General features: G+C 41.6%; 1 protein-coding gene across 2 annotated transcripts in view; it reads right to left on the reverse strand.

Moving 5' to 3' along the window:
• PAFAH1B2 (platelet activating factor acetylhydrolase 1b catalytic subunit 2) overlaps positions 1 to 12311 on the reverse strand; it is a 20057-nt gene extending 7746 nt beyond the window's left edge. The window contains exons 1-2 of one of the 2 annotated variants that reach the window (XM_008053655.2): positions 12206 to 12311; positions 1629 to 1718 (exon numbers count right to left, since the gene is read on the reverse strand). In XM_008053655.2, the coding sequence (XP_008051846.1) occupies positions 1629 to 1718; positions 12206 to 12286 (171 nt within the window). In that variant the 5' untranslated portion in view covers positions 12287 to 12311. The remainder of the gene's footprint in view (positions 1 to 1628; positions 1719 to 12205) is intronic. The other variant, XM_008053656.1, reaches the window with a different exon arrangement.
• Positions 12312 to 20283: the final 7972 nt, after the last annotated feature.

Consider the following 20283-nt stretch of genomic DNA (forward strand, 5'->3'; position numbering starts at 1 on the left):
GAAAATACCATTGTGTAACTCAGCTCCTTTTTTTTTTGAATTGGACTCTCACTCTGTCAACCCAGGCTGGAGTGCAGTGGCACGCTCAAGGCCACCACAGCCTCGACCTGCTGGGCTCAGGCGATCCTTCCGCCTTAGCTTTCCACGTAGCTACAATAAATCAAAAAATTAGCCAGGTGTGTGGTGCATGTCTGTGGTTCCAGCTACTTGGAAGGCAGAGGAGGAAGGATCGTCTGAGACCATCCGGTGAAAGCTGCAGTGGTCGTGAGCGTGCTACTTCAACCTGGGCAACACAGTGAGACTCTGACTAAAAGAAGAATAAAAAAATAAAAAGTAAATTAGCCAGGCGTGGTGGTACATGCCTGTAGTCCCAACTACTTGAAAAGCTGAAGCAAGAGAACTGCTTAAGTCATCACATTACTGTACTCCAGTCTGGACAAAAGAGAGTGACTTCAATTTTTATTTTTTTTGACTTAGAGTCTCACTCTTGTCACCCAGGCTGGAATACAGGGGCACGCTCACAGCCATCGCAGCCTTGACCTGCTGGGCTCAGATGATCCTTCCACCTCAGCCTTCCAAGTACTAGAACCACAGGTGCGTGCCACGACACCCAGCTAATCTATTATTTATTGTAGAGACGAAGTCTCATCAAGTTGCCCAGGCTGGTCTCGAACTCCTGGGCTCAGGCAATCTTCTCGCCGCTGCCTCCCCAAGTGTTGGGATTACAGATGTGAGCCACCACACCCAGTCGAGACTCTAACTCTTAAAAAAAAAAAGTTATTAGAAGAAAAACAAAACAAAACAAGAATAGGGTATAGTAAGAAATAAGAAATGAAGAAATTTAGAGTACTGGAGTTAAAAAGAAACAAAGCTATTTTTTTCTTTTAAATTTTTCTTGGAAGAGTGCCTAATCCTTAAAAAAATTTGGAACAGTTCACTACAATAAAATATAAAACAGGAAAGTGGCAAAAAACAAATAATAGTAAGTAGAAATCATGATTACAATAAATACAAAAAAGAAAATAGCAAAATACAAACAAGAATTGAAAATCAGACTAGGGCAAATATAAATAAACAAATATAATGTTAACTGTCTTAGAAGCCAGAGCAAAATAAGTTTAGTTATAAAAAAGGCTAATTTTCTTTTCTTTGTGTCATCATGCTTGGTGGCACAAAGAATCTCATTACATAGGGTCTGATTTCCCTTATACTCTGAACTAGTGCTTCTCCAAGAATCTTGAATAAGTGTAAGTCCAGCTCAAAAATCAAAGTTTGGGCCAGGAGTGGTGGCTTATGCCTGTAATCCCAGCACTTTGGGAGGTGGAGACGAGAGGACTGCCAGAGTCCAGGGGTTCAAGACCAGCCTGGGCAACTTGGTGAAACCTCATCTCTACAATCATTAAAAAATTAGCCAGGTTTGGTGGCATGCACCTGTAGTTCCAGCTATTTGGAAGGCTGAGGCAGAAGGATCGCCTTTGAGCCCAGCAGGTCAAGGCTGCCATGGCCATGAGTGTGCCACTGCACTCCAGCTTGGGCGACAGAGTGAGACTCCAACTCAAAAAAAAAAATCTGTTAGTAATTAATGGACATGCAGCAGTAGGAACCATTCTCATCCCTTCCATCTTTACCTCATATTGCTGCATTAACTGCACCATGGAGTCTCCCACAAATAGTACATCAGGTTCTTTGTCTTTACAGTCCAGGACAAATCTGTTGTGCTGGTTTGAAGAAAGAAAAATTAGAAACTGCCATTTCTTTCCCTGTGAGATATCTTGCCCTAGAAAGAACAGGTACCCAGACAGTTACTGTTGTTAAGCAGTTTTTTTAGTCTATCCCTAAAACTTACTCCTCTCATTCTGCAATTAACTGCTAGAACTTTCTTCCCTGTTACCATACTGATCACTTTAGCATGCTCAAGAAAAACAGAACAGAATACTACTGAAACCAGAATCAAAAATACATTTAATATGCTTTTAAAAAGTTATCTTTTCCTCAAACTTTTAAGAAAATTTCAGATATACAGAAAAGCTGAAACAGTACCACAAACACCTATACATCCTCCACCTAAATTCAACATCCAATAACATTTTTCCATATTTGCTTTATCTGTATGTAAGTGTTTGCCAAACCGTTTGAAGATGCAAACATTATAATTCTTGACCCCTAAATATTTCAGCACATATCTCCTAAAAGTAAGGACATTTTCCTATAAAACCACAAACTATTATCACAACTAAGAAAATTGGAACCAAAGGCAAGCGCCACACTGCTCAGCTAATTTTATTTATTTATTGTAGAGACGAGGTCTCGCCATGTTGCTCAGACTCATCTCGAACCCCTGAACTTAGGCAATTCTCTCACCTATGCCTCCCAAAATGCTGGGATCATAGGCGTGAGCCACCGCGCCCAGCATGAATCCAACCTCATAAGATTTTTTATTTTTATTTTTTGAGTTGGAATCTCACTCTGTTACCCAGGCTAGAGTGCGATGGCACGCTCATGGTCAGTGCAGCCTCAACCTGCGGGGATCAGGTGATCCTTCTGCCTTAGCCTTCCAAGTAGCTGTAACCACAGGTATGCACCACCATACCCAGTTAATATTTTGATTTATTGTAGGATGAGGGCTCGCCATATTGCTCAGGCTGGTCTCGAACCCCTGAGCTCAGGCAATCCTCTCACCCCTGCCTCCCAAAGTGCTGGGATTATAGGCATGAGTCACCGCATATGGCAGTCAATCTTTCCAATTGCTTCAAGAGTTGTTAATATCTATTTTTTGAATAGATATTCCAATCAGGAGCTAAGGATTTTATTCGAATTTATTTATTTACTTTTAAGTATGTATTTTTTTGGCCAGGCCCACGCCTGTAATCCCAGCACTTTGGGCAGCAGAGGCGAGAGGATTGACTGAGTCCAGGGATTCGAAACAAGCCTGGCCAACTTGGCGAGACCTTGTCTCTACAATAAATCAAAAAAATTAGCCAGGCGTGGTGATGAATGTCTGTGGTTCCAGCTACTTGGAAGGCTGAGGTGGAAGGATCACCTGAGCTCAGCAGGTCTAAGGTGCGGTGTCCATGAACGTGCCACTACACTCAAATCTGGTCGACAGAGTGAGACTCCTACTCAAAATAATAATAATTAAAAAATAACAGGCCAGGCGTGGTAGCTCAAGTCGGTAATCCCAGAACTTTAGGAGGCCAAGGCAAGAAGATCACCTGAGCCTGCAGGTTCAAGACCAGCCTGGGCAACATGGTGATACTTTATCTCTATAATAAATCAAGAAATTAGCTGAGTGTGATAGCACATGCCTGTAGTTCCAGCTACTTGGAAGGCTGAGGCAGAAGGATCACTGGGGCCCAGCAGGTCGAGGCTGCAGTGGCCTTGCACGTGCCACTGTACTCTTGCCTGGGCGACAGAGTGAGACTCCAACTAAAAAAAAATAATAATAAATTTTTTAGTCTAATCTATGTTTTTAGCCAGTGATCACCCAGTCCTAGAATGCCTCTCTCTTCTAAAGGTACAAGACACTTTTAAAAATGGATTTTACCCATCAATGCCAAAAGAGTTTCAACTTTTATATTCATCCCTAAAACAAATTTATACAATGCTTTTAAGCAATAGGCCTGTAATCTGGTTCTAGAGAAGGGTTTGAATGTTGTTTCTCTTTGTTTTTTTCAGAGACAGGGTCTTGCTATGTTGCCCAGACTGGACTTGAACTCCTGGACTCACATGATTCTCCCGCAATAGCCAACCCAGCTTCCTGAATCACTGGGTGCACCACCATGGGTACACCACCATGCCCAGTCTTCAAATGCTGTTTCTTTTTCTCAAAGTCTACATTAAACATTTTTTCCCATAGGAATTAAAAGTGACAAAAATACTTTTGGAAATAATTTGACAGATTATTAAAACAATTTCTCTCTTAATGTATTAAAGTAGTTGCAATAAATTTGGAAAAATAGAAAAGACTAAAACAAAACATTTCTAATCCTACCTTAACCCAGTAACTATTAGCATTTTTGGGTATTTTCCTCTTGTTCTTTTTACATGTCCTTCCCCAATCTTAAATGCCTACATTCAAATTCTAGCTTATCTACTTTCTAGACCAGTGACCTTAAGCAAGTACATAATCTGCATCTTGGTTTGAACATCTGCTGGTACCTCCATTCTAGAGTTAAAATAAGAGTTCTATGAAACAGGCCCAACTATTGTCTGGTATACAGTAGGTACTCAATAAGTGACAGTTTGTATTTAACATCAATCATACTGGAAGCATTTTTCTATATAGCAACTTGAGTTTCATAACCAAAAGTCTTTTAGTTTTTATTTTTTGAGTTGGAGTCTCACTCTGTCGCCCAGGCTGGAGTGCAGTGGCATGCTCACGGCCACCGCAGCCTCGACCTGCTGGGCTCCAGTGATCCTTCCTCCTCAGCCTTCCGAGTACCTGGAGCTACAGGCGCGCGCTACCACGCCCGGCTAATTTTTGATTTATTGTAGAGATGAGATCTCGCCAAGTTGCCCAGGTGGGTCTCAAACCCGTGGGCTCAGGCAATCCACTCACCTCAGCCTCCCAAAGGCACAGGATTACAGGCTGAACCACTGAGCTCGGCTTACACATGCTTTTTTATGGCTATATAATATTTCATGTATGAATGATCCACAGTTTATAAAACATTTCCTCATCCCCAAATTATTTTGAAGCAAATTGAGGGTATATAATCTCATGTATAAATATTTCAGTCTATAAATCTTAAAAGATTTAAAAATATATATATAAACCCAATTTGACTTCAGAAAAAGTTAACATTAATTCTTTAATAGTAACAACCAGTGTCCAAATTCAATGTCTCAAAAAAATTTTTTTTCTGCTCTGTGGTTTTTTTAAAGGAAAAAAACAAAACAGAATCCAAACAGTTTGGCTCTTAATCCTTTTTAATCTATAGCTTCCCTCTCCCTCTGCTACCACTTCCTACATTTATTTTTTGGAGAATACAATTGTTTGACTGGTAGAATCTCCCATAGTCTAGATTTTGCTAATTGCAGTCCTGTGGTAGTGGTGAATATGTTCATCTGTTCCACGTATTTCCCGAAAAGTGACAGTTTAGATAAGAGTTCCATATTTTGGCAATACTTCAAAGGTATGTTTATTAATTACAGACAGGGTCTTGCTTTCTTACCCAGGTTGGTCTCAAACTCCAGGCTTCAAACAATCCTTCTGCTTTAGCCTCCCAAAGTGCTGGGATTATAGGTGCAAGCCACCATGTCCAGCTCAAAGGCGGTATTGAGTATCACTTCAATACTTATTTTAATCATAACTTTTAAATTTTTCTTTTTTAAAAAATTTACTTTGAAATAATTTTAAATCTACAGAAGAGTTGCAAAAATAGAGTATTGCCTATGGCATTTACTCAGTTTCCTCCAATATTAACATCGTATAAAAACATGGACCATTTACTGAAATTAAGAAATTAACACTGGTAAATACTGTCCATTAAACTAGAGTTTATTCACTCTCATCGATTTTCCCCCTAATGTCCTTTTTCTGTCCCAAGAATCAATTCGGGATCCTATGTTGCATTTAGTCCTCATGTCTTCTTAGTTTCTTCCAATCTGGGACAGTTTCTTGCTCTTTCCTTGTCATTTATGACCTTGACATTTCTGATGAGTAGTAGTCAGGTGCTACGTAAAATGTCCCTCAATTTGGGCTTGTCTGATTTTTTTTTTCCAGTCAGGGTTTCACTCTGCTGGCCAGGTTGGAGTGCAGCGAGATGATCACGGCTCACCGCAGCCTCCAACGCCTGTGTTCAAGCGACACTCCTACATCAACTCCCTGAACAGCTGGGACTACAGGTGTGTATCACCATGATTGGCTAATATTTTTCACTTTTTGTAGAGATGAGGTTTCACTATGCTGCCCAGCTGGGTCTCAAACTCCTAGCCTCAAGTGATACTCCCACCTCAGCCTCCCAAAGTGCTGGGATTATAAGTGTGAGCCACTGTATATGGCCTGCCTGATACTTTTTCATAAAAAGACTGAGGTTATGAATTTTTGAAAGACTACCACAGAGTTGATGCACCCTTCTTGTTGTACCATATCAGGAGGTACATGAAATCAACATGACTTATTACTCATGATGTGAATACTGATCACCTGCTTAAGACTGATCATTTGCCAGGCTTCTCCACTATAGTTATAATTTTTCCTTTCCATATTCTACTGGCTTTTTTTTTTTTTTGAGTTGGAGTCTCACTCTGTCGCCCAGACTGGAGTGCAGTGGCCGCTCCCGGCCACCGCAACCTCGACTTGTTGGGCTCCGGAGATCCTTTTGCCTCAGCCTTCTGAGTAGCTGGAACTACAGGCATGTGCTACCACACCCAGCTGATTTTTTGATTTATTGTAGAGATGAGGTCTCGCTGCCCAGTCGGGTCTCGAACCCGAGGGCTCAGGCAATCCACTCACCTCAGCTTCCCAAAGGCACGGGATTGCAGGCTGAGCCACCGAGCCCGGCGGCTTTTTTTTTTAACTTGTTTGTTTTTTTTGAGGTAGGGTCTCAATCTGTCATTCAGGCTGGAGCTCAGGTGATCCTTCCATCTCAGCTACCAAATAGCTGGAACTACAGGTACATACCACCATGCCCAGCTAATTTTTTTATCTTTTGTAGAAACAAGGTTTCATATGTTGCCTAAGCTGGTCTTGAATTCCTGGGCTCAAGCAATCCTCCTGCCTCAGCCTCCCAAGTGCTGGAATTAGATGTGAGCCACCATGCCCAGCCTCTATATTCTATTTGTTAGAAGCAAGACAGTAAATCCAGCCTACACTAAAGACCAGGGAGGCAATCTGCTGGAGGAAGAAGTATCAAAAAATATGTGGTCATATGTTGAAGCTACTAAGGTAGTTTAGGGGGAGACACTTTGAGGCTAGACAAATATACGCTTCCTCCTTAAAGTTGTATCCACCAATTATGATGTTCATTAATGTTTTAAATTTTATTTCTAGAGACAGGGTCTCGGTCTGTTGCCCAGCCTTGTGTCCAGTGGCACAATCACGGCTTACTGCAATCTCAGACTTCTGGGCTCAAGCAATCCTCCCACCTCAGCCTCCTGAATAGCTAGGGCTATAGGCACATACCACTATGCCCAGTTAAATTTTTTTTTTTTGTTAATTTTAATAGATAGAGTCTTGTTGTATTGCCCAGACTGCTTGAACTCCTGGCCTCAGCAATCCTCCTGCCAGTCTCCCAAAGTGCTGGGATTATAGGCATGAGCCCCTGCATCTGGTCAATTAATCTTGTCTATGGTAACTATTCATTTATTTACGGCAGTACAGAGTTATACTTACTTTATTCTGTGGGTTACAAACAAATTAAGTCACCATTTATTATGTTGCTCAAATCTTCCAATTTTGCACTTTGGGAGCTCTACTGGTTAGTCTCAAGTGATCAAAGTTAATATCATCAATAAGACAAACCAGTATTACATGCCTTCCGTGTGATACGCTGAAGACATGTCACCAGAGCTATTCCCACCATCTGTTTCTTTTTTTACTTGAATACTTCCTTACTTTCTTGCATCACAAGATGCTCCAGCTCTAGAATCAGTCACTATCCAAGGAACCCTAGTTCTTTTCACTGGAGAATGGTATTCAGAATCCAAGATCTGGGCTGGGTATGGTAGCTCACACCTATAATCCCAACAGTTTGAGAGACTGAGGTGGGAGGACTGCTTGAGGACAGAAGTTTGACACCACCCTGTGCAGCATAGCGAGACCTTGTCTCTAAAAATAATAAATAAAACTTTAAAAAACCAAGATCTGGGCATAAAATATATGGGCATAAAATATATTTTTATATTTAGTAAAGTTAGTCCATCTTTACCATGCAAGTTTTTAAAAAAATGTATTTAAGGCCGAGCTTGGTGGCTCAGCCTATAATCCCAGCACTTTGGGAGGCTGAGGCGAGTGGATTGCCTGAGCCTGTGAGTTCGAGAACAGCCCGGGCAACTTGGTGAGACCTCATCTCCACAATAAAGAAAAAAAATTAGCCGGGCATGTGGCACATACGTGTAGTTATGGCTATTTGGAAGGCTGAGGTGGAAGGATTACCTGAGCCCAGCAGGTTGATGCTGGAGTGGCCATGAGTGTGCCACTGCCCTACAGCCTGGGAGGCAAAGTGAGATTCTGACTCAAAATAAATAAATAAATAAATAAAGGATTTAATATTTGTGTTTTCTTTCTACTTGACTAATTTTTTTCCCCCAGTCAGTGCTCATTATTTAAAGCCTGTTAACTTAAGGCAGGAATGGCCACAACATCTAGTTTTAGTTATTACTTTTCATCAAGGTATAAATTACCTAAATGTTCATCAGTGAGGAAAATGGGCAAATCAATTGTGGTATTTTCATATATACCATAGCAGTGGAATAAATGAAAATGAATAAACTACAGCTATAGTGTTAATGTGCAGAAAAACACACTGAGAAAGGTACTATTACAGTTTAAAAACATGCAAAAAATGCTATATAAATTTAGAGACCCCTGCAATTCCCCTACTGGGAATATACCCTGAAGAACTCAAATCACTCTATAGAAAAGATACCTGCACACGTATATTTATCGCAGCGTTGTTCACAATAGCAAGAACCTGGAAACAACCATGCTGCCCATCAAAAGAGGACTGGATTAAAAAAATGTGATACATATACATGATGGAATACTACGCAGCCATAAAAAAGAACAAAATCATGAATTTCGCAGCAACCTGGATGGAACTGGAGTCTATAATACTGAGTGACCTCTCACAGAAACAAAGATCCGAGTATCACATGTTCTCACTCATATAATGGACCTTGAACATCCAATGTAATACTATAAGAAAATGTACTGGGAAACTATAGGGGGGGATGGGATTAACAGTAGCAATTATCTGTCTGGGGATGGGGAAACACCTCTTATCAACAGGGTGCCTGAATGAAACGTAACTGTACACCTAACCCTTAACTGTACCCCATAAAACCATAATAAAAAATATTGATTAAAAAAAAATTTAGGGACTATATATATATGCAGTAAGTAAATAATATGAAAACAATAAATACCATATTTAGGATACTTGGTTTGAGGGGTGGGGAGGTAAGAGAGAGAAGGAAGTTGATGAGGGGCATACAAGGAATATCAGTTATATCAGCAATTTTTAAAAGGATAAGTGGCAAATACAAATACTCAAAATATTTCTTAATACTTTTTTGAAGACACAAATCAACTAAGAAGATTAAGAATAACCAAGTAGGCTGGGCTCGGTGGCTCAGCCTGCAATCCCAGCATCTGGGGGGCCGAGGTAAGCGGACTGCCTGAGCCCATGGGTTCGAGACCTGCCTGGGCAACTTGGCAAGATCTCATCTCTACAATAAATCAAAAATTAGTCGGGAGTGGTAGCATGCACCTGTAGTTCTGGCTACTTGGAAGGCTGAGGCGGAAGGATCGCCGGAGCCCAGCAGGTCGAGGCTGCAGTGGCTGGGAGCGGCCACTGCACTCCAGTCTGGGTGACAGAGTGAGACTCCAACTCAAAAAAAAAAAAAGAATAACCAAGTAATTGACCCACATGAGAACAGTTCAAAATAATACTGCCACTCAAATTAATTAGCTTAAGCTAGTTGATATACTGATTTTTAAGTCTAGAAATAAAACAACAGAAAGAGAGCACTATACAAGTATGAAGAGTATACGTATAATCACTAAATACTAAAACACTAAATCTTGGGGTCTTTTAATCATACAGAACCTACTATTTCAAAGAAGTAATAGGATTAGACACAGATAAGATTATAGATGCAGTTAAGTGATGTCAGTTTATTAAAAGGAAGCTAACAGGCGGGCTGGTGGCTCAGCCTGTAATCCCGCGCCTTAGGGAGGCTGAGGTGAGTGGATTGCCTGAGCCCACGGGTTCGAGACCCACCTGGGCAACTTGGTGACACCTCATCTCTACGATAAATCAAAATCAGCCGGGAGTGGTAGCGTGCACCTGTAGTTCCAGCTACTTGGAAGGCTGAGGCGGAAGGATCGCTGGAGCCCAGCAGGCCGAGGCTGTGGTGGACTCCAGTCGGGGCAACAGAGTGAGACTCCAACTCAAAAAAAAAAAAGGAAGCTAAGAATATTGAAGCAGGCCAGGCTCGGTGGCTCAGCCTGTAATCCCACCAGCACTTTGGGAGGCCGAGGCGAGTGGATTGCCTGAGCCTGCAGGTTTGAGACCAGCTCAAGCAACTTGGAAAGACCTCGTCTCTACAATAAATAAAAAATTAGCCGAGCATGGTTGCACACGCCTGTAGTTCCAAGCTACTTGGAAGGCTGAGACAGAAGGCTCGCCGGAGCCCAGCAGGTTGAGGCTGCGGTGGCTGAGAATGGCCACTGCACTCCAGTCCGGGTGACAGAGTGAGACTTCAACTCAAAAAAAAAAAGAAATGTTTCAGATTAAAGGAGAATAGAGACATGACAACTGAATGCAATGTGTGATCCTAAACTGGGAAGAAAATTGACATAAAGAATATTATTGGGACAACTGGAGAAATTTGAATATAGTTTTTGGATTAGGAAATAGTATTCCATCAATAATAAATTTTCTGATTTTAATACTACCCTGGTTGGGCACAGTGGCTCATGTCTGTAATCCCAGCACTTTGGGAGGCCAAGATGGGTGGAATGCTTGAGCCCAGGAGTTCAAGACCAACCTGGGTCACACAGCAAAACCTCATCTCTACAAAAAAGAAAAAAAAGTAATTAGCCGGGCATGGTGGCTTGCGTCTATAATCCCAGCTACTTGGGAAACTGAAGCAAGAGGATCACCTGAACCCAGGAGGTTGAGGCTGCTGTGAGCTGTGATCACATCATTGCATTCCAGCCTGCATGACAAATTGAGACCTTAACTTAAAAACAACAACAACAAAAAACCCAAAACAACTATCCTACAATTATGTTAAAAAAAAAAAAGTCCTTGTTCTTGGAAAACATGCTGAAATATTTAGAGGTCAAGGAGAATGATGAGTGCAACTTGCTCTGAAAAAAAATAATATGTTGGTATATGCATATATAAACAGATACAGACAAAATAATTAGGCAGATGTAGCAAAATAATTGGTGAATCTACATGAAGATCATAGGGAATTCTAAAATGTTTGTAATATTTGTATAACTTTGAAATTACTTAAAAAGACTTTAAAAATAATACTGTAAAGACATTGCTATTTTTTTTTTTTTTTTTGAGTTGGAGTCTCACTCTGTCGCCCAGACTGGAGTGCAGTGGCCGCTCCCGGCCACCGCAGCCTCGACCTGCTGGGCTCCAGCAATCCTTCTGCCTCAGGCTTCCAAGTAGCTGGAATTACAGGCATGCGCTACCACGCCCGGCTGATTTTTTGATTTATTGTAGAGATGAGGTCTCACTGCCCAGGGCGGGTCTCAAACCTGCAGGCTCAGGCAATCCACTCACCTCAGCCTCCCAAAGGCGCGGGATTACAGGCTGAGCCACCGAGCCCGGCTACACTGCTATCTTTTAAGATGAACAGTAGGGGCCAGGTGTGATGGCTAAAGTCTATAATCTCAGCATTTTGGGAGGCCGAGGTTGGAGAATAACCTGAAGCCAGGAGTTCAAGACCAGCTGTGGCAACAAAGCAAAACCCTGCCTCTACAATTTGCCAGGCAAAGCAGCACATGCCCGTAGTCCCCTTAGGAGGCTTAAGTGAGAGGATCACTTGAGCCCCGGAGTGTGAGGCTGCAGTGCGCTATGATCCACCACTGTACTCTGGCCTGAGCAACAGAGTGAGACCCTGTCTCTACAAAAAAACAAAACAAAAAACAGTGTGCAAATACCAGGCTATCAAAACAATCTCTAGTTCCAACTTCAGACTGGTGATTAGGTATGACATTTCTAACACTAGATTTTTACTTACAGTAATAAATTCTTGTTGACTATTAAAATTGTCCCTTGTATAAACAAACTATCATGGGATTAGAGTTAAACACAACAACAAAACCCTTTACAGTTTTGGTCAAAAGACTATAAAAATTGAAGAAGATGAGCCTGGTGGCCAGCTACTAAGGAGGGCTACTTGAGCCCAGAACTGTGAGGCCAGCTAGGGTAGCAGTCTCAAAAAACAAACAAATGAACAAAAAATTGAAGAGACTTAACTCATGGGAATAATATGTGTATATACTTCCTTTTACCTGAGACATCCATCTGTCATCTCCTTGAATATCTTCTGCTGCATGTGGAATAGCTGCTGGGTTTGTGTCTCCTTGGCTCATTCTACACCTGAGGAAAAATGTCTGTCATGTTTTATTTATTAAAAGGAATGTTTGCTACCATTTATTTAAATATTACATGTCAGCTTTTAAATAATAATTTAAGTTTCATTGTGGCTTTGCCTAGAAACTAAACAACTGGGGTTTATTTCCAGCAGAAATTAATTCCTAAGACTGCCTAAGTCCCATAAATACAGAATCACTAAACTTCCGGACAAGTTTGAGTATCACTTATGAACAGTACATTACATTGTTAAAATCTGCTCCAAGGATACACTTTACACCTATATTATTTTTTTCACAATTATGTTACTGTAAGTACCATATGACACAAGGAATTAGACACTTACAATGAAATCTACATTACAGTTTTTTAGACTGTTAAGTTACACACTTAAGAATTACTACAGCAATGATTAGAATCCACTGGTTACTAAACATCACACAAATAAGTGTAGTACAGATAGATTATAATAAAAGTGGTCATAGTGGTACTGCTTTTTGGCAAATGCTTACGAGGTATTAAGAAAATTTTAATAGCTATGAGCCCAAATACATTATCTGATAGTGGGAAAGAAGGAGTAAGTACAACTCAGAAAAATTAGAAACGCTCATATTCTGGAAGGGCAAAGAAGAAATCAGATGAGCCGGGTTCGGTGGCTCAGCCTGTAATCCCAGCACTTTGGGAGGCTGAGGTGAGTGGACTGCCTGAGCCCGCAGGTTCGAGACCCACCTGGGCAGCGAGACCTCATCTCTACAATAAATCAAAAAATCAGCCGGGTGTGGTAGCACATGCCTGTAATTCCGGCTACTTGGAAGGCTGAGGCGGAAGGATCAGTCTGGGCGACAGAGTGAGAGTGAGACTCCAACTCAAAAAATAAAAATAAAAAAGAAATCAGATGATTTTCAGCTGATTCTGGAGAACATATACTAGAAACATTAGGCTCCAAATGCAAAGGATGATGAAAAAGAAAAAATCTGGGATTTTATGGCTTAAAAGGAGGTCATCCTCTATGAGAATAATCTTTTTATTTCCCTTGCCATCCTCAAACATAGCTAACCTTTCTCCGACTGAGTTACAGTCATTCAATATATATTTACTGAGTACACAAAACACATTGTATTACCAAGGTAGTCATTTTTTAGAAACACAAAGTACCAAATACTAAGCATGAAAAAATAAATTACAGGAGCAAACAATATTAACACTAATTATGCAAACAAATTAGCTCAGTTCTAAATGACATGAGATCTAAGACAATTAGGTTGAGGGCTAAGCGCAATATCTGACTAAAAATATAAAATCCCACTCATACCCTGGGTATATGTTTCTTTAGATTACTGAAATTTGTTACCACCAGAAAATAGGAGCTATCTATGAAAGACTATATATGCTATATGTTTTATACATACCACCTCCAATCCTCACAAAAGTACTGCAAAATGAAGAAAACAAGAATCAAGAGAATTTAGGCAATTTGCACAGCAAGTGACTGGGGGGGATCTGAAATCAGGCTGCCTGACACCAAAAATGTCACATCTGGCCCTCTGATCAAAAATTAGTTCATGCTAACTCCCCTTAAAGGAGGCCTTATATCTAACCATTTCACCCAGAAGACACATGCAACACGAATCTAAAAACATCGATATAAAATACAAGAATCAGGAAGAAATACAAGATGAATTTGTATAGCTCCGATCAGACTATGGTATCTGTTTCAGGTTTGTCTAAGGAGGGTATATAAAAATTAAAAGATGCATAAAGGAAAAAAGAAAAACCACAAAGAGTTAAAGACAAATAGCCATACAGGTTTGAAAATTGGGGGGTTTTGCTTTTAAACCAATAAAACATTCTAGACTTTCTGTGTAGAAGTTTCTATAGGTCTATTTTTAATTCTAGGTTTAAATCTGGTCATTCAGGTTAAGTCTGATGATTAATGAAAGTTTTCATTTAAAAAGTACCTTTCCTGCAGATCAAAAAGCTCTTACTGCCCTTTAGGCAGACAGGAGACAATCAACCTTTCCCATTTTTTTTTTTTTTGAAAGGGAAAGTACAACTAAAATTAGATATCTGTACACATAAATGTAACATTCAGCTCCATTTTCTATTCCCTAATTGAAACAATTTACTTCCTAACTTTCACAATAGATTTTTAAAACCCAACCTTTCATCAGTTTGTTCTCACTTGTTTTGTTACATGGAGAAATACTTTACATGTTAGACATTGTTGAGGCAAAAGTGAACTGACACAGTTTACTGAGAGCACAATTGAGAACTCACTACTGAAAAGGAGAGCCGGGCTCGGTGGCTCAGCCTGTAATCCCACACTTTGGGAGGCCGAGGTGAGTGAATTGCCTGAGCCCACAGGTTCCAGACCTGCCTGGGCAACTTAGCGAGACCTCATCTCTACAATAAATTTAAAAAAAAAAAAAAGGAGAAAAAGAATCTGTTCTACAATCAATATATGATTATATAATTGAAACTATTTCTATGGGGGATTGTTTAAAGAACAAGAGTGACTGTTAATATGAGATGCCCATGCTTATAATCATGTATGTTTAAATACATTACCTCACCACTTTACAACAAAATGCAGGCACTTCAACTTTATTTTAGTTCTTGAAATATCACATTGATCTTGTTGAAAAACTTGAAAAAGAATTTTTTTTTTTTTTGAGTTGGAGTCTCACTCTGTCACCCAGACTGGAGTGCAGTGGCCACTCCTGGCCACCGCAGCCTCGACCTGCTGGGCTCTGGCGATCCTTCCGCTTCAGCCTTCCAAGTAGCTGGACCTACAAGCGCGCGCTACCACGCCTGGCTCGTTTTTTATTTATTGTAGAGATGAGGTCTCGCTAAGTTGCCCAGGTGGGTCTCGAACCCGCGGGCTCAGGCAATCCACTCACCTCAGCCTCCCAAAGGCGTGGGATTACAGGCTGAGCCACCGAGCCCGGCTGAAAAAGAATTTTGATAAACTATCAGGTGTCTGTAGGGAAGTAGCCAACATGGTGAGAAACTTGAAAACCTATCATATTAGAAATAGTTGAAAGTGGCCAGGCATGGTGGCTCAAGCCTATAATCTCAGCACTTTCAGAGGCTGAGGAGGGAGAATTGTTTGAGCCCAAGAGTTTGACACTAGCCTAGGCAATGCAGCAAGATTTTGTCTCTACAAAAAATAGAAAAACCAGTCAGGCATGGTGGTGTTTGCCTGTAGTGCCAGCTACTTAGGAGGCTGAGACAGGAGGATTGCCTGTGCTCAGGAGGTCGAGACTGCAGTGAGCTGTGATCACACCACTGTATTCCAGTCTGGGTGACAGAATGAGATTAAAAAAAAAGAAAAGGAAATAAATGAAAGAAATAGGATGTTTATAATAACCTATAGAAAAACTGGGGGAAAGGAAGACACAGGACAAAAATAGCTGTCTTAAAGCATTCAAAGATTACTAGGAAAGGATATTAAGTTTATCTACACAACCTCAACCAGAAAGACGGGGACAGTGGGTAGAACATAAAGTAAGACAAATTTCTAACAAATGAGTAACAAAATGAAATGGCCTGTCTCACAAGACAGATTTCTCTCAATGGAGACATAAAGAGAGGCTAGGAAGCATATGAGTAAAGATTGGTGGAAATTAGTGAGGTCCAAACATTTTTGAATGCTTTAGAATATTTTTGAAATGCACCAAAATGTTTATTTACATATGAATATGTGAATTACTGTTAATGTGAATGTTAAATTATTAGAAAAGCTCAATTTTTCCCTTTATAGATTAAAAAACATTTATTTTAGCCAGGCTTGGTGGCTCAGCCTGTAATCCCGTGCCTTTGGGAGCCCGTGGGTTCAAGACCTGCCTGGGCAGCGAGACCTCATCTCTACAATAAATCAAAAAATCAGCCGGGCGTGGTAGCTCATGCCTGTAATTCCGGCTACTTGGAAGTCTGAGGCAGAAGGATCGCTGGAGCCCGGCAGTTCAAGGCTGCGGTGGCCGGGAGTGGCCACTGCACTCCAGTCTGGGCGACAGAGTGAGACTCCAACTCAAAAAAAACAAAAAAACAAAAACATTTATTTTTTTTAAATTATGAAAAAAGATTGTAAGATTTTTCCAAATTCCAATGGATCATCTTATGCATCCCTGGAGGTGCATATCTTCTACTTTCAAGATCAATGGTCTAAAGATCTCTTTATTTTCTAATTTATTTATTAGAAACAGGGTGTCACTATATTGCTCAGGCTGGACTCAAACTCCTGTGCTCAAGTGATCCTCTTTCCTCAGATTCCCAAGTGGCAGAGACTACAGGCACATATCACTGTAGCCAGCTTAGATATCTAGAACTCAGTGTACAGACATGAATTTTCAGAGTTCATCTGACAGGTGAACAATTAACATAAAATAATAAATTAATATTATTAATAACTTACTTTTCAGCTGGGCTCGGTGGCTCAGCCTGTAATCCTGTGCTTTGGGAGGCCGAGGTGAGTGGATTGCCTGAGCCCACGGGTTAGAGACCCACCTGGGCAACTTGGTGAGACCTCATCTCTACAATAAATCAAAAATTAGCCGGGCTTGGTAGTGCGCGCCTGTAGTTCCAGCTACTTAGAAGGTTGAGGCGGAAGGATCGCCGGAGTCCAACAGGTTGAGGCTGTAGTGGCCGGGAGCAGCCACTGCACTCCAGTCTGGGCAACAGAGTGAGACTCCAATTCAAAAAAAAAAGGAAAAACAAAACAAAACAAAAAGAACTTACTTTTTACAAGCCCCTATGCTAGGAAGTTTGTTTTTTAAATAAAACTGAAGTTCAGAGAGATGCAACAGTATAGTTGGTTAAGTAGGAGAGCTGGGATTGGAACCCAGGGTAAAAGACTTCCAAAGTTTGTTACTCTTGAGCAAATGATGCTATGTTCTACATAGAAAAGACTGTATGGGTCAGCCTTGGTGGCTCACCCTGTAATCCGTGCTTTGGAAGGCCAAGGTGAGTGAATTGCCTGAGCCCACGGGTTTGAGACCCGCCTGGGCAACTTAGCGAGACCTCATCTCTACAATAAATCAAAAAAAATTAGTCGGGTGTGGTGCCGCATGCCTGTAGTTCCAGCTACTTGGAAGGCTGAGGCGGAAGGATAGCCGGAGCCCAACAGGTCGAGGCTGCGGTGGACAGGAGCGGTCACTGCACTCTAGTCTGGGCGACGGAGTGAGACTCCAACTCAAAAAAAAAAGAAAAAAAACCCAAAAAAACAAAAAACAAAGACTGTATGAAACAATGACAAATTTACTAAGTTGTTTCACTACTACCCAAATTTGATGGCATTCTGATACCATAATCAAAACAATTCCCATCACAGCCAGGTTTGGTGGCTCAGCCTGTAATCCCGCGCTTTGGGAGGCTGAGGTGAGTGGATTGCCTGGGCCTGTGGGTTCAAGACCCGCCTGGACAACTTGGCACAACCTCATCTCTACAATAAATTAAAAAGAAAAAAAGCCGGGCTCGGTGGCTCAGCCTATAATCCCGCGTCTTTGGGAGACTGAGGTGAGTGGATTGCCTGAGCCCGCGGGTTCGAGACCCGCCTGGGCAGCGAGACCTCATCTCTACAATAAATCAAAAAATCAGCCGGGCGTGGTAGCGCATGCCTGTAATTCCGGCTACTTGGAAGGCTGAGGCGGAAGGATCGCCGGAACCCAGCAGGTCGAGGCTGCGGTGGCCGGGAGCGGCCACTGCACTCCAGTCTGGGTGACAGAGTGAGATTCCAACTCAAAAAAAAAAAAAAAAAATTAGCCGGGCGTGGTAGCGTGAGCCTGTAGTTCCAGCTACTTGGAAGGCTAAAGAGGAAGGATTGCCGGAGCCCAGCACGTTGAGGCTGCAGTGGCCGGGAGCAGCCCTGCACTCCAGTCTGGGTGACAGAGTGAGACTCCAATTCAAAAATAAATAAATAAATAAATTCCATCTCAACCCTAAATTTCCACATGAGCAAAATGAAAAAGGCATACAGATAGAGAAATTGAGGAACATGTCATTCATCTGACGTTACAAGGCAGGTGGAACTGGGAGAAGATTGCAATTAGTCTTTTTTCTTTACGAGTACAAAGTCATACTTCTTCCTTTACAACAGCAAAGTATCTGAGTGAAAATTTGTTTCTATGTGCCTTTAGACTCTTGGATTTTGTATTATTTTGTTAAATCAAAATCTTACAATACAAAGTAGCCTTCACAGTTTCACTGACCCCTATGGCTTGGTAACATCTTTAAAAAAACAAAGAAAAGCCGGCTGAGGTGAGTGGATTGCCTGAGCCTGCGGGTTCGAGACCCACCTGGGCAACTTGGCGAGACCTCATCTCTACAATAAATCAAAAAATTAGCTGGGCGTGGTAGCGCGCGCCTGTAGTTCCAGCTACTTGGAAGGATGAGGCGGAAGGATTGCCGGAGCCCAGCAGGTTGAGGCTGCAGTGGCCGGGAGTGTGCCACTGTACTCCAGTCTGGGCGACAGAGTGAGACTCCAACTCAAAAAACAAAGAAAAACTGAGCCAGGAACTCAAACCCATACAATGTTTAAGAACTAGGGGGCTCAGTGGCTCAGCCTGTAATCCCAGCACTTTGGGAGGCTGAAGCAAGTGGACTGCCTGAGCCCACAAGTTCAAGAACAATCCGGGCAACTTGGTGAGACCTCGCCTCTACAATAAATCAAAAATTAGCTGGGCGCAGCAGCATGTGCCTGTAGTTCCGGCTACTTGGAAGGCTGAGGCAGAAGGATCACAGGAGTCCAGCAGGTTGACGCTGGGGTGGCTGTGAGTGTGCCACTGCACTCCAGCCTGGGCGATGGAGTGAGATTCCAACTCAGAAAAAAAAAAAGAACTAGGCTGAGGCCGGGCACGGTGGCTCACACCTATAATCCCAGCACTTTGGGAGGCCAAAGTAAAGAAGACTGCCTGAGCCCATGGGTTCGAGACCAGCCTGGGCAACTTGGTGAGACTTCATCTTTACAATTAAAAAAAAAAAAGCCAGGCATGGTGGCACATGCCTGTAGTTCCAGCTACTTGGAAGGCTGAGGCGAAAGGATCACCTAAGCCCAGCAGGTCCAGGGTGCGATGGCCATGAGAGTGCCGCTGCACTCCAGCCTAGGCAACAGAGAGAGACTCCAACTCAAAAAAAAGAACCAGACTGGAAATGTACAACCTAGAAAACCATGTATTTAGAGGATTCAAATCATTAGGACGTTACATAAAACAAGTTGCTGTATTTTTTACAATAAAAATAAAGAATGATCTGCTTTATTGACCATATAAAAAATAAAACATAATAATGAAGAATGATTCAGGGGCTACCTGGAGAAGCCTGCAGTAGGTCACAAAAATCTGAATTCTTTGGGAATCCTGTCTCAAGTAGAGGATAATATTGTAACATAGCCATCTTCAGAAAAGTGGAGCTGTAACCAAGGAAGTAAAAGGTACAAACAGGGAGGGATTTCACTCCCACCCACCTTACTGATTCCTAATAATCTCCCCACATAGCAAGTCATCAATTTCTGAGATCACAGTTAATTTTTGAGCTCAGTTTAAAAAACCAAGCAGAATGATGATAAAAGGTCTGCAGAACAAAAGTTTTGTTAATTTACCACAAGAGACTGTCCTCCAGGAAAGCTTTAATTGTCTATTAAAGTGAGTTTTCTGGGAAGCTGAGGAGTAAGGGACTTGCACAATCTTCCCGCATTTTCTATCTTTTCTTCTTAACCTGGACCATGACAATCCAACACCAGAATTTCCAGATGCTTATAACAACATAGCATAACATGTCTAAGCAGAAACCAGTTCCAACAACAAAGAATGGTAAATTCTCAAGTAGAGTTAGGTGTTTCTTTAGTTTGAACCAGAAAACAGATGAAAGAGGAAAAATGAACTAAGAATTAATTTTGAATGTTTCCACTCAGTCCAAAGACTGCATTTTGTTTCAGAGGGAGCTGGTAGGGTTATCCTGAAGGGGAAGGCGGGCCTCTTCCTGAATACCCTGCCTCAGTGGG

Source organism: Carlito syrichta, unplaced genomic scaffold (assembly GCF_000164805.1).
Source record: "Carlito syrichta isolate Samal-C Ts95f unplaced genomic scaffold, Tarsius_syrichta-2.0.1 Scaffold288347, whole genome shotgun sequence".
NCBI lineage: Eukaryota > Metazoa > Chordata > Mammalia > Primates > Tarsiidae > Carlito > Carlito syrichta.